Here is a 15,598-nt window from a genome sequence, read left to right as displayed (position 1 = left end):
TTCAGGTGCTACAGCACCGAAATGATCTTAGTGCTTTTGTAAATGACAGATTTCACCTGTAACAGTTATATTACAGTTTTTCTCGATTGGTTTGGCTCATTTCTTGAAACCGAGATGACATTCTCAAAATAACATGGACAAATCTCCAAACCACCTTGCAATTGTTCACAACAGAATGTCATTTTTCATTGGTTTTATCAAATTGCAAATGCTTTAGTACATGTCTCAAGTGACTCTGTGCTTCTTTTCAAATGATTATGTACAAGTAGCTACAGTTAGCACAATGAGCCCACATTTAGCACATTTTCCAAATAAATAGATCTTGGCGATCTAAACTGATTAGTTGATTTTTCAGTGAAATGGTTACTCACTCCAAAACATATCAGCATGGTTTCATTGTGTAAGTCATCATGTGCACAATTGTCTGTTCAACTGTCAAAATTAGTCAAAGATATAATACCATGAAAGAATATCTTGGAACATTTGATAAAGTTATGACAGTACTTGACAATCAATCAGGTGAAATTAGAACTAACGAAGGAGCAGTTTCCCACATCTCAGACGACCAATCAAACAGGTTGTTTAGATACCTGACAGGTGTTGTCTATGATTATGACTGCTGCCAAAAGTATATAGACAGAGCTTGGCCCGGGGCCAGTTTCATTTGCAGTGTGAACATGGAAGCACCTCGCCAAGTACAACAGCAACTTCCTGCTCGAGGAAGAGGAGGAAGAAGAAGAGGAAGAGGAGGAGTGAGAATGCGTGGAGGAATAGGGGGAAGAGGCCGAGGAGCACGGAGGCACCATGATGTCCCAGATGAAATCCGGGCCACCCTTATTGACCACGTTATAAACCATCGCCTCACAATGGCAGAGGCAGGTCGCCGAGTGCAGCCTAATGTGCCTCGGTCTACAGTCTCCTCCATCATCCAAACCTTTCGCAGGGAAAACAGGTACAGAACTATGCTATTGAACTATTCAGTGTTGGTGTGTGTGTAGGCCTAGAGTACTGTAATATCTTCATGTGATGTTATATGATACTATAAAAATGACAAAGAAAAAAAAATGGAGAAAATACTGTGAATAGTATTCCAGTCACTGTGCAGTGCATCACACTTTTAGTACCATAAAACAGCAGTACAATTACATTGGTAACTCATTTTGTAACAAATTTACAGTGTTGACCTTTGACCTGTATGTCTAGGATTGGACGACAGCCTCAAGTGGGTGGCAGAAGAAAACTTCTAAATGAACAACAAGAATGAGAAATATGCAACATGGTCATTGCAAATAATGCCATCACACTGAGACAGATTCGTAATGCAATCCTGCTAGACAATGTAATGTTCCAAAATATAAACTCTATCAGCATCTCCACAATAGACCGGGTATTGAAGAAACATCAGATGGCCATGAAACAGATTTACAGGGTACCATTTGAGAGAAACTCTGACAGAGTGAAAGGGCTGCGGTACCAGTATGTGCATGTAAGTCAACTACTGGTTGTCTATCATTGTAACACTATTACAGTAAGACATGGTTACCACTGTTTTTTTGTTTTGCGTTATCCTTTTTACCTTCAGAATCCAGCTTTGTGTGACTAGAGCATTTTGCCTAGAAATTGTCTTCAGTTTTCCACTCCCTGTTTTTACAGTACTTTAGATCCTCCCTGCAGTATCTGTCTCTACTTGACTGATTAGATTTATTTCTATTCTATTGTAGAGAATAATGGCATTAGAAGGCAACGAAACCCCTCACATCCTAGTGTTCGTTGATGAAGCTGGCTTCAACCTGGCCAAAGGTCGAAGGCGTGGCCGTAACATCATTGGCCACCGAGCCACTGTGGATGTCCCAGGCCAGCGAGGAGCAAATATAACAATGTGTGCTGCTATATCAGAAAGAGGTGTGGCCACACACATTCCCAGTTTAGGGCCCTACAATACACAAAAGCTCCTCAATTTTTTGGACCACCTTTATACTGATCTGATCCCAGAAAATGAGAGAGGTGAAGAAGGACCTCAGCTACCACATTATGTCATTGTGTGGGATAATGTGAACTTCCACCGCGGCCCGCGCATCAGAACCTGGTTCACCACCCATCCCCAGATGCTAATGGAGTTTCTTCCACCTTACTCTCCTTTCCTAAATCCAATTGAGGAGTTTTTTTCAGCTTGGAGGTGGAGGGTGTATGAGCATCAGGCTCAAGACCAGAGGGCCCTGCTGCATGCAATGGATGCTGCATGTGAGGACATCACAGGGGATCAATGTAGGGGATGGTTGAGACATTCACGCCGTTTCTTCCCTCGCTGCATCGCAAGAGAAAATATCCGTTGCGATGTGGATGAGAATTTATGGCCTGACAGAGAGCAGCGCGTCGATGGCCAGGGGGATGAGGATGGTGGCCAGGAAGGAGAGGGTGACAATGGCGACCACTGAAAATATTACTGTACTATAGTTCTGAAACCTTATTTACAGTATGGTAGGCTAGAGTTTTTTTTGTTTTTTTTGTTTTTTGTTTGTGTTTATAACTGTTCACATTTACAGAATCCTGTATATGTTTTCTTTTCACAGTATGTTCTCTAATGTTAACATTTCTTTGTACGAATAAAAATGTTTACAGTGTCCTTGAGTATGAGTGGTTTATTGGAGGCTGATTTTACTGTAAAATCTTTTAGTTTTATTCATAGTGGTATTCTGTTGCTAGACCTGTGCCTCAGTGACAAAACGTCTAAGCATTTTGACTTGCAGTGCTTAAACAATGCCAAAGGTATAATGCATTTTGGGGGCATTGACTATTTATATGAGAAGGATATTTAGTTTTGACACATGGATAAACTCTTTTGGGAGAGATATGAGCTTTTGCAGGGGATCCATGGTGTTGTGCTAAACCATCCAGGTTATTTTGACAAAAGCACTAAATGAATGCACATGTGCCAAGGCAATTGAGAAGGATCTGTGCTATTTTGACTGTACTGACCTTTTATATGGGAAAGGAATCTGCTTTTGAAGCATGGACGAAGAGTTTAGGGAAAGATATTTGATTTTGCTAGTGAGCTATAATGTTGGGCAGGACTGTAAGACTGTTTGGCCAAATGACCTTATGGTTTTGAGAATGTCATCTCGGTTTCAAGAAATGAGCCAAACCAATCGAGTGAAACTGTAACTTGAAATGATGGAGATGAGTAAACAAAGCAAACACACTGTGTGACCTGTGGATGCAGACCACCCTCAGACACAGACATCCAGATCAAAGTGTCTTTGTCCTCCTCTCCTTCTGCTCCTCGTTGCTTCCTTCAGGGGGTCACCACCATGCATCTTCCTTAGCATAATTTCTTCTGGCACCCTGCTAATTAAGAGCTCCAGTGGTGGATGTTGTTAATCTGAGCCCAGCATGGAAGTCTCATTTGTGATGATCTGCATATTTGATTTGGCAAAGACTTTTAAAACTTGCTGATGCAACCTTTCCCATTTATCTGGGTTTGGGATTAGCATTTGGAGTACACTGGCTTGTGGTTTCAATGTGGCTCTACAACTTCACATATATTAGGTAAGGCAAACACCAGAAAAACCAAAGCCTTCAAAAATGGAAAGAAATGAATAAAAGTTAAACTGTGAAAAAAACAAAACCATGAAAAACATTTTTTGGGACATTTTGGGACTAAGATCACAGAAATCCCACAGATCAATTACATGCCTCCCTCCCGCCTGGTTATTTGAGCTGGCAGTTATCAAAGTGACCTCTAGTGATAGCTTTTCATGTAGGTAGTTTTGAGAGTTTTTAATTTTTAATTTTTTTAGGTTTTTAGATGAGCTGAATGGAATTTGTGCCACTCAGAGCATTCCAAATTAATAATCTCCTTTCAGAATTTGTGCCTAGTACAATGGAACTGAAGAGATAATCCACAGAATTAATTGTACGCATTTTCTATGGGAATATTTTCAACAGTCCACTACAAATCAATTGCCTGTAATGAGTGAAAATTGCCACATGGGTATTAGTTGTTCCATCCACGTGCTAACCAAGCTGAAGCATTTCCTCGTGGCTTGCGAGATCAGCTTTTTAGCAGACGGCCTGGCTTTTTTACAGAAGTGTCCTTGAGCAAGACACTTAATCCCACATGCTGCCTGATTTTTTTTCACCCCAACCAGAGGCCAAAACATACTTTGATCCTTCATAAATTAAAGTACATCACATCAAATGAGGCTTAATGTGGTTGAATACCAATGTGCGGGAGGGACGTGCCTAAACTCTGAATTTGCATTTGTGAGATAATCTGTTTTATTTACACCTGCAGAGTCTGATGGAAGTTATTATGGCTCTCATGCTGATACTATAATGATGCTTCAGGTGTTAGTCTGTAGTAAAGTTAAGTGCTTTCCCCAGTGATGAATTTGTTTCTGCAAAAGCAACAACAAAAAACAGAAAAACCCAGAGCAATGTAGATTGCAGCCACATGTAAGTGGTGAAAATCGAATGACTGCAGAGTAAACAATAAGAAAACTATTTGTTGTGCTTGCCTGTGTGGGCATTAACAAGAGTCTGGCTCCCTTGTTGCAGTCTGCTAATCAATGACATCCTTACAAACTCTATGTCGGTGCTTTGATTGCTTGCAGATGTGACAGTGTCTTTCTCTGAATACTCATCAGGTTGTGAGATTTCACCACACAGACAACAGCCTGTCTAGATGACCACTGGGACTATTTTTATGCCACCAAGCTGACAACCTGCCAACAAAAAAGAAAATTAAAGCTAAAAGAAACAAGGGCAACTTGATTGATGTCACTGATTAAAAAGAACCCTGTATTTATGTGGAGGCAATGTTCACCCTCAACAATTTTTAAAAAGAAACTAAAGAAAGCTCAGTGAGCTATTGTGTGGTAAATGCATTCAGTCAGCTCTCAGTCTCAGTGGACATGAAGTTTTTTGTTTTAAAAAAACAAAAAACTATGAATCTCAGCCCTGCAGGTAAACAGATCCCTTTGTTGCTGATTCATCTGCTGTTTCAGCACCCTGCAGGTCCAGTACAAAGCACTGGGTGGTGGTAGAGCTCCACATCTCTGCACAATAGCGGAATAATAGAAAAATCAGACAGGAGGAGATCAATATAACTAAGGAACATTAAATAATATCAATATCAATCAGTATCAATTATAATTTCTTATAGTGCCTTTTGATATTCTTTCCCTGGTATATACAAGTTGTGTTGCACTAAAGATGCTTCACTGGCATGTAAACACACAGCTATCGAGCCTAAATGTTTGTATGACAGAGTCACAGTCATTGACTGTTGTTATGATGCTATTTTTATGAAATTCTGTGTTAATTTTATGTCAGATGCATTGGGCCAAAAATCTTGCAGATTTTCAAGATGTTTTTTGGAAAATGTGAAACGAGCGTTTGAGTTCAGCGCTTTCCTCCTTGGAACCGTCCCACTGATGTAATCTTTCCCACAGTTTCCTTGTCTGCATTTTTTATCCACTCAGGTTATCTTTTTCTGATACTAAATTTGTTTGTTTGATAATCTGAAAAATTTTATTGAACCAAACATGCAAAAATCTAGTTAATCAGGAAGGGGGCAAGTACTTTTTCCCAACACTGAAATAAAGGAATATGTTGTATGTGCTGACCTATTTAAATGATACACAAAGATCCACAGTAGGATTCTGGACAAGGAAAACTACTGAAAAGAAGAAGTGGCACCTGAAAATTGTGCTGCTTTCAGAGTGTGCATCATAAAACTGCTGTGGAATAATGCAGATTTCCACTTAACAGGGCCAGTGGTTCCTATCCACAACCTAAAGTGTCCTTGGAATAGAAACTGAAGGCTTATCTTGATGGCAGGTCAGTAAGTGTTTCTTATAGGTGAGTGGGCAACAGATTTTAAAGTACTCTTTAGAACTGCTAAGATTTAAAAGCACTACATACTGCTAGTGTAGACCATTTAATGTGAACCTTGCACAACAGCGAGAAAAGAAGCAAGAGTTTAAAGTGACTGTGCCGCTTTCACAGTAAGTTTACTTGACCAACAAAAGGCTCAACATATAAAGAAAAAAAAATCTGTAGTATGAAAGATAGTGAAGAGGTGCAGAAAGTGCAGAGAGGGGGCTGGAGGGATGAGAGATAAGAGCTTGAAGAGCATCAGGGAGTGCCTGATAGAGGCAGCGAAAGGTGTAGAGAAGGAGATGATCGTTTTCAAGAAGACACTGATAAACTAGGATCTCTTTCACTGGGCTCGGACTGAAGAGCTGAAAACAGGAGGGCTGGGTGGAGAGGCCTGACAGGCAGCTGACCATCAAGCCGAAAGCCACGTTGAAGCTCTTCTGCTGCCGAAAGTGAGGAAAATATCTAGTGTGAGACACTGATAGCTAGAACATCGTTTTTTACTGGACATATCTAAGGAAACAGATTTGGGGTTAGTGCATCAACACAGAGTAGAAAGCCAAAGTAAGCATGAAAGCCAGTCACTTATGACACACTTGAAGGAAATTCTATCAAAGTGAACTGCAGAGACAGCAGTGTGCATGTAAGGTTTACATATACATCACTGACTGACTGATCTTTGAATCACTGCTTAAGTCAATAACATGCAGACCTAGAAAAAACAAAACAAAACACAAACGGCATCATATAATAACGTCATATATCACCGGATTTGTGTTTAGGATTAAAAAAATGCTTCGGTCATGATGTCGAAATAAATACTGCAGGCTAATCCTACATATATGAGACGTGTATATGTGGGAGACTAAACAAGCAGAGCGTCCTGCTTTATTGTGTAGATACTCAAAATAATTAAAAAAAACATGATCCCTCCCGTCTGCTGATTTTAATGCCTTTTAAGCTACAATCTGCCACCCCACCTGTGATTCACTTTAAGACTGGTGCTTGTATTTGAGTCTGCAGATAATCTGTCATGTGTTTCGGGGTTCAGCAGTGGTATTATTTAAAATACGTTCTGTAAAAAGGATTCTGGCTTAGGGATCTTTTTCCCCCCGAATAAGAGGCAAACTGCAATTTGAACCATGCGACAAGTAACTCTTGGAAGAGTTAAAACACAAAAGAACAAATCCAAAGTAGTTAAAATGAGATTCTTTTAATTTTAAAATAAATTAAAACAATCACCAATATATAAAAGATAAATTAGTCTGTCAGTGGGGCTATTCCATCTGTATGTTTTCAATTAAAAAGCCTCCCTTTGAAGAGTTGCATATAAGACTTTGGACTTCATACAACTTACACATTCTTTTTGATATGCAAAAAAAAGAGCACAGTAAGCTCTCTTATGAAGCCAAAAGCTGCCACAGGACAGTTCTGGTGCTTCAAAGAAGCTTAATCATTCCTTCATTTTTAAAGAAAAATGACAAACATCGAACACTTTGAGCCATTCGTGATTTGCAGCTTGTCTTAGAAGGAATGTGTTTTGGATGTGTTCATCTATTTGATGGCCTTACATCAGCCTTTGGAAAGTAATCCTTTTTTATTATTCTCTGTTGTGACGGTGGCCCTACCTGATGAATCACAAAAATAATCCACAGATTAATGGATAGTGAAGATAATCATTATCTGCAGCCCGAGTGATTTTGTTCTCCTTGAGTGGAGAAGTGGCTTCAAATGAAAACTTTGCAGTACAGCGTCCTTTAAAATAGCCCTAAAGTGACAAATGCTGTGAGGGTAAACCGAGTCCATCTGTGTTCAGAATATCACCAGAGAGGAGTCATTTGCAAAACTGCTTTAATCAGTCAATGCGGCATAGTGTTGCTGTAGTGATCTGATTTGCAGTCCATGTGGGGATTTGCTTCCCAGCAGCGGAGCAATGTGTTAACCGGGCGTGTGTGTCCGTGGTGGGTGGCATAGTGAGATCTTGTTACTGAGATACTGCGCTTAGGAAGTGGACTGTCCAAGTAAGAAAAACTGAAGTAGGAATTCTTTACGAAAATCAAAAACCTCTTCTTACTGGTAAAATTCCCTGCAGAACACCTTCACTTAAACAACAACCCTAGAATACTGTGTAAAAGACTTCAACCACGCCTCATTTCTTCTCTTTTTGCTAGGAAAATGGGAAATAGGTGCAGTGATTTATTGAAATGCCTGCAAACATGCATGTAAAACAAAGTCTGTACAATTCTAACTAGGTTGAAAACCAATATTTGGTAAGACCACTTTTATTCTTCAACACAACCTGAACTCTCGGAGGCAGTGTAATTTCTTTGAGTAGTCCTCGGGAATAGTTCTTCAGGCTTCTTGAAGGACATTCAAAGATCTTCTTTGGATGTTGCCTGCCTTTTTCCCTTTCTCTGTCAAGATATTCCCACTCTGCTTCAATAATGTTGCCGTTCGGGCTCTGAGGAGGACAAACCATGACTGATAGGGTCCCATTGTGTGCTTTTCTGTCCAGGTATGCTTTTACAGCATTGGTAATGTGTTTGGGATTATTGTAATGCTGCCAGTCAGATACCACTGGCTGGCACTGTGTTTTACAGATGGCTGTAGACACTCACTGTTGTGCCGCTCTTCTGACCTCCTGTGTATATATTGATAACAATTTGAACCGGAATTTTCAAATTTGGATTCATCACACTGTCAGACCTGTGGTCACTGATTTTCAGTCCAGTTCTTGTTTAATTCAGCATTCATCAGCCTCTTCTCCTGTTTCCCCTTCTTAAGAATGGATTATTGACAGCCACCTTTTCACAGAGACTATTTCTGATGTGGCAGTGAGCAGTAGATGGATCAACTGAAGGGCCGGATGAATCTCTCAGGTCCATTGTCAATTTTTTTTCTGTTCTTTGAGGACATGACTTTCAGATACTGTTCATCTGCTGTAGATATATTTTCTTCACTGTGGACTGCTAGTCCAGTTTCCAATTTCCTCAAAATTTTAAGGACTCATTGCACGCAGAGTTTCCCTTCCTATTCTTATTCATCATGTCAAATTGCCACTGCCACAGGCATTTTAAAAGTGATGCATGTAAGTCATCAGTTATGGATGCTTGTAAAGGATCTTGTTACAAACGTGTATGCTTAATGAGGCAGAAGTTATTTTAACCTTTTTATAGCAACTTGTTGCAATATATTTATTTAAGGTGCATTTTTTGCTTCCTTCTTGCTGTTAACGGGATTGCATAATGATCTATATTTAAACATTTGCAGAAACAGGCACAGAAGCAAATATTTATTTCTTAGGAGATGTAGTCAGAATCAGCTGCGAGGTTTTTGCTGTTGCGGGTATAATCAGCGATGTGAAAATACCAGACACAAAAGAAAAAAAAAAACTGCTCAGTATTAGTGAATCTGAAAGAAAAAAAAAGTTTTTGGTTTAACTTCAGCTGTGGCAGGAGGGATGCTTTGTATGTGGCGATGACAGGCGGACGTGTAGGCTGTCTCAGATTTAAAATCTCAAACTTTATTTATTTCATTGGAACATACAGTTGCTCTGCTCGATGTCAACAAAGCAACAGGAAAAAAAAGAGCTTCGGCAAAAGCTTTGCCTCTTTTCAGCTTTTTCAGGCTTCAGGGAAGCTGTTAGCTGTTCTTTAGAAGCGAGTGTGAATTATCAATCTGAAGGATTTGAAAATTCTGAAAGAAACAACATTCAAGTCAAATACAGAATGGCTGTCGTCATCGTGTGAAGTCTGTCAGTTACAGGTTTCTTTATCTTTTTTCCCCCAAAGTGTATAAAGTGTTTGCTGTTTTTGTTACACACAGTGTAAAAGCTTGTAGACACGTTTTTCTATACTGCAGAGCCTTCAGTTAACATGCGTTCACTGGGTTGGTGTTAATGTGGTCAGGATGGTTAAAAGGCTCACACATCAAACAAGCATGAAACAAAATTACTGAATGCACTCCATCTCTAACAACCGTAGTGTCACTCAGTATCACAGAAAAATATGTAATAGCAATTGGTCTGCACTGCAAAATGCATTACATTCACACATACTGTATAAAAGATAAGTATGCTGCTGATGGTAGTGTGGCTTTGAAGCATTGGTATTAGCCTGATGGCCACTGCAATGCTGTTTTTTGGAGGCAGACGTGAATATCATCAATGGAGAGGATGCAAATTACTGGTTAAAGTTAGCAAGTTTGAACTGTATATGTATGGTGAACAGACACAGGTACCCTTTAATCAGTGAAAAATAACAGACAAAAATAAGACAAAATATTCAGCTCAAAAACTAAAGCACTAACTTCTCATTACTCAGATAATAACCAGGCCAGTCTGTTAAAGCTATACAAATGCAGGCCATTTACCATTTTACCATTAAAGCTAATTAGTGAAGGTGAGGGAGCAGACAACGATCTTCACGTGTCTCGCACACCTAAAAGTTTAAAGTAAAATCACTCCTCATATTTCACAATTCTGGCAAGCTGCTTAACGTTTGCTTCCTCTATCCTCCTCTTCCTCTTTCTCCACTTCTGTTTCAAATATCTTTTATTGAGAGCAAGTATAATTATAGATATTGTAAATTCACATAACATAACTTATGCTCCTTTTTTTTCTCTAAACTAATAAAGCAAGTAATAAACAACAACAACAACAACAACAAAACAAACAAACAGCAAAAGAAAGAGAAAAAACAAAACAAAACAAAACAAAACAAAAAAAACTCGCAGTCGCCCGTAATGGGTCCCGATCCCCCGGCTGCCAACAAAAGAAAGAAAAAGAAAAAGGGGACAGAACTTTATATTTTCCCAAGGTATGTAAGTAAAGGATGCCAAATTAATTCAAAATCTTTTACATTATCATTCATACTATATCTTATTTTTTCAAGGTGAAGAATGTTTATAAGTTCTGTAAGCCACATTTTTAATACAGGGATCTCGTTGCCTTTCCAAAGCTGCAGGATCAGTTTCTTTGCAATGATCAGTGCATATGACATAAACCTTTTTTGAGAGTCTTGTAAATTTTGTGTTTCTTTGGAAATCCCAAAGATGATTACTATCGGATTTGGTTCAATCTTACTTTTAAAGATGTTAGACATATAGGTAAAAATGTCATACCAAAAACCCTGAAGCCTTGGACATGTTGCAAAACAGTGTAACAGATTTCCATGATGTATCTTACATTTTTCACAAAGGGGTGAACAATCTGGGTATATTTTGTGAAGTTTTTCCCTTGAATAGTGTAATCTATGTATAATTTTGTACTGAATTAGGCAGTGACGGGAATTAGTAAAAGGCGTATTTACATTACGTAAGGCCTCTTGCCAGAAATCTTCTGATAGGAGGGTCCCTAAATCCTTTTCCCACTCCTCTTTGATTGAGGTAGTTGAAGGTATACTCATCTCCTGTAATGAGTTATAAAATAGTGAAATTCTCTGTTCAAACCCCCTTCCATCACTAAGACATCTGTCCAAAGGGTCGGACGTTATGTTTTCGAATTGTGGCAGATGTGTACGGATATAGTTTCTTAGTTGAAGGTATCTGAAAAAATGACTATGAGGCAATCCAAATCTATCTTTTAGTTGTTGAAATGACATGAAGGTGTCATTTAAGTATAAATCTTTTAGTTTACAAATTCCTAATTCCTGCCATATATTGAAAGCTCCGTCTACACATGATGGACGGAAGGAGGGATTAGCTGTAATGGGTATACATATTGATAGTTTTTTCAATTTGAAATGCTTAATTGTTTGTCTCCAAATTTGTACGGTGTTATGAATCACTGGATTCGAATTGTAATATGAGTTTGTCAAAAGGATAGGAGAGAGTAATATTCCACCAACACAGTAAGGAAGGCAATCCTCCCGCTCCATCTGTAGGCCATTAGGAAGTATTGCTGTCTCATCCAGTAGGAGGGAAATTGTTCTTAAATTTGATGCCCAATAATAATACATGAAGTTAGGTAGTGTCAGTCCACCGAGTAATCTATGTTTGCATAGGTGGTCTTTTTTTATTCTATGTGTTTTATAATTCCATATAAATGGCATAATGATGGCGTCCATTTTTTTAAAAAAAGATTTGGGCAAGAAGATTGGGATGTTTTGGACCAGATACAAATATTGCGGGAGGAATACCATTCTTATTGAATTCACTCTCCCTATTAGGGAAATAGGGAGTGTCCTCCAGTACTGGATGTTATTTTTAAGTTTCTCCAGTAGGGGAAAAAAGTTCTCTTTCATTAGAGAACTGTATCTTTTTGTTATTGTGATGCCCAAGTAAGTAATTTTTTCATAAGTTATTTTAAATGGGAGAGATGTAAGCCATTGTTTATTTTCTAGTTTAATGGGCAGTATTTCGCTTTTTCCCCAGTTGATCTTGTAGCCTGCAAAAGTACTGAATTTGTCAATAACGGAGAGAATTGCTGGGAGAGATGTTAATGGTTTTGTTATGTATAATAATATGTCATCAGCATAGAGCGATATAGTATTCGAAGTGTATGTTGTGTCATAACCGTGTATATCCATATGGGTGCGGATTGTCTGTGCTAAGGGTTCCAGAGCCAGAGCAAATAGTAGTGGGCTAAGAGCACATCCTTGTCTTGTGCCTCTGCTGAGTTTAAACTGAGTTGATAATGTCTGATTTGTAAGAATTCTGGCTGTAGGGTTTTTATAAAGTAGTTTTATCCAAGAAATGAAATCTTGTCCCAGTTGAAATTTTTCTAGGACTGCGAAAAGGTAGGGCCACTCCACATGATCAAATGCCTTTTCGGCGTCCAAGCTAAGTATAAGTAGGTCCTGTTGCACCTTGGGGGAATAGATTATATTAAATAGACGTCGGAGGTTATTAAAAGAACTCCTGTTTGGTATAAAACCTGTTTGGTCTGGGTGCACCAGTTTATCTATTACTGTATTAAGTCTGCTCGCTAGTATTTTAGCCAGAATTTTTTGATCTGTGTTTAGTAAAGAAATAGGTCTATATGATCCCACTTCCTCCAATGCTTTGCCTTTTTTTGGAAGTACTATAATAGTTGCTTCATTCAATGTTGGAGGTAAAGTGCTCATTTTGTATGCGTGGTTATATAATTTAAGTAGGTATGGACTTAATTTAATCTTAAGGTATTTATAGAACTCGTTCCCTAACCCATCTGGGCCTGGGCTCTTGTTATTTTTTAGTAATCCGATAGATTTAGCGATTTCTTCAATTGTGATCTTAGCATTCAAAATATTGGCATTTGTCTGGTCTAACACAGGAAGATCACATTTATCTAAGAACTCCTGCATATCATTAGGCCCTGCAGTGGGGTGAGAAGTATAGAGGGAATCATAGAACTGTCTAAAGTTGTCGTTAATATCTTTGTGTGATGTAACCAGATTTCCGTTACTTGTTCTAATTTTATGAATCGCTCTGTCATTTTCTAATTTCTTTAATTGTCTGGCTAGCAGCTTATGAGGTTTATCCCCAAATTCAAAATAGTTCTGTCTCACAAAAGTGAGAGTTCTATTAATATTGCTGGTTAATATTTGATTTAATTTATATTTTAGTGCACAGATGGTGTTATACTTATCTAAAGAGGGAGCCATTGCATTGTTGACGTCCAGGTCGTGGATTCTTTTTTCTAAATTTAGTTGTTCTAGTTTATTCCTTTTGTTCCGTGACGCTTGATATGAAATTATAGACCCCCTAATATAGGCTTTAAACGTTTCCCATAGTATATCTGGAGAGGTCTCGGCATTATCGTTTGTATCAAAGAATAAGGACATCTGAGAGTTTATATATTGTTTGAATTTTAAGTCATTCAGTAGTTGTGGGTCAAATCTCCAGTTTCTGTATGTTTTAGTGGGATTATTAAATACGAAGGAGCAAGTAACGGGACAGTGGTCAGAAATAATAATATTATGGTAGGTTGCATTTCGAATTAAGGGGAGCATTTTTCCATCCACCAAAAAATAATCAATCCTTGAATAACTGTTGTGTACGTGGGAATGGAAAGAATACTCTCTACCTGATGGATTTAAGGTTCTCCACGCATCACAGATATTCATATTCCTCATGTATGTTTTAATAAATTTACTACCTTTACACGGTATAGTTTTTTTAGACAGGGATTTATCCAAGTATGGGTCTAATACTAGGTTAAAATCCCCTCCAATTATTAAATTACTATTGGGTATATCCGGAATTAGGCTGAAGACCTTTCTATAGAATTCTGGATCATCTTGATTAGGCCCATATATATTTAGTAGAGTGATCGGAGTAGTATACAGCTCCCCAGTCACTAATACATATCTCCCATTCTTATCAGCTATAGTGGTGTTATGCTTGAACGGGGTATCTTTCTTAATTAATATAGCTACCCCTCTGATTTTGGCTGAAAGTGTAGAGTGGTATACCTGATTTATCCATCTACATTTAAGTTTATTGTGAGCCACATTTTTCAAATGAGTTTCTTGTAAAAAAATAATATTCACGTTGAGAGATTTCAAGTATGATAACACTTTACCTCTTTTAACAGGTTCATTTACACCTTTCACATTCCAGGTACAAAAAGTTAAGTCCGCATTTTTTACCTTTCCATTATCTTGCATTTGTATAATTTAAGGCGGCTTAATTCTCGTGTTTTCCATCTTTATGCAGTCGAGATACGGGTCCCAACCCTCACCCCCCACCCCTCTACCCATGTGAAACCGTACAAAAAAGAAGACAAAAACAAAGACGTAAGCAATGCATCCTCTTCCGTGTATCCCAAAAAGAAAAAAAAGAAAAAAAGAAAAATCTAAAGGGATGCTATAACAAAAACTAAGCTTACCAAAATACTCTATCTCAAAACTTCCTTTGTCCAACATAGCTCCTGGGCAAGTAATAATTTTTTATATCAAAGTAAATACATGTCCCTGGATCAGGTGTGAAGCTCTGGTTTGTCTATCTTATGTCGTCCTTATTTAGATCCGAATTTTTCTTGTGCGTAGCGGAGTGCTTCATTGGGATCTATGAAAACCAGCTCCGTACCATTGTGTGTCACCTTAAGTTTGGCAGGGTATAGAAGTCCATATTTGACTCCGGGTTGGTCTCGAAGCAGGTTTCTTGCTGGAGTAAACGCTGCACGTCGTTTTACCACCGCCTGGGGTAAGTCGCGGAAAATCTGAACGCGGATATCTCCGAGCTTCAAATTTTTCCTGGTGGCACTTCTTCGTAGTATTTCTTCCATGGTGTGGCAATAATGTATCCTCACGATCAAATGTTGTGGCGGGGCATCTTCTTCTGGGGTCACTCGCAGGGCTCTATGTGCACGGTCCACCAGCGGAGTTTCGTCCAGGTCTAGTAGATCTCGTAGTAGCCTTGCCGCAAAATCTCTGAGACGTTGACCATTTTCTCTAGCTTCGGGTACTCCGGCTATCCTTATATTTTTCCTCTTTGAGCGCCCTTCCAGATCAGTGCATTTTTCGGACAGTTGTTCCACTTTGTTAGAGAGTTGTTTAACTTTTTCTTCTAGTTTCGCCACGGAGTTTGAGGTGGTTGTCGCTGATTCTGATAGATCTTTCAGCTGTGCATTATGGTTTTCCATTACCGTTTTTAAAGCTGTAATGGCCTCGTCATTTTCAGCCCTCAACGTTGCAATTTCCCCGCGTAGGGTGTCGCAAATGTCTGCTTTCATTTGAGTTATCTTAGTATCCAAGGAAGCGATCGCAGAGAGTACTTGTTTGTTACCTTGTGTATA

At 38.7% G+C, this 15,598-nt stretch overlaps 1 protein-coding gene across 1 annotated transcript; it reads left to right on the top strand.

Annotated features, from left to right (window-relative positions):
- Positions 1-411: 411 nt before the first annotated feature.
- Positions 412-2,609, top strand: LOC120740437. Its single transcript, XM_040042835.1, has 3 exons — positions 412-952; positions 1,204-1,486; positions 1,722-2,609. Exons 2-3 carry the CDS (start codon positions 1,277-1,279, stop codon positions 2,433-2,435), a joined length of 924 nt encoding a protein of 307 aa, XP_039898769.1. The 5' UTR covers positions 412-952; positions 1,204-1,276; the 3' UTR covers positions 2,436-2,609.
- The last annotated feature ends 12,989 nt before the right edge of the window (positions 2,610-15,598 follow it).

Source organism: Simochromis diagramma, unplaced genomic scaffold, assembly GCF_900408965.1.
Source record: "Simochromis diagramma unplaced genomic scaffold, fSimDia1.1 OVJJ01000304.1, whole genome shotgun sequence".
Lineage (NCBI taxonomy): Eukaryota > Metazoa > Chordata > Actinopteri > Cichliformes > Cichlidae > Simochromis > Simochromis diagramma.
This window is presented reverse-complemented; position numbering and strand designations above follow the sequence as displayed.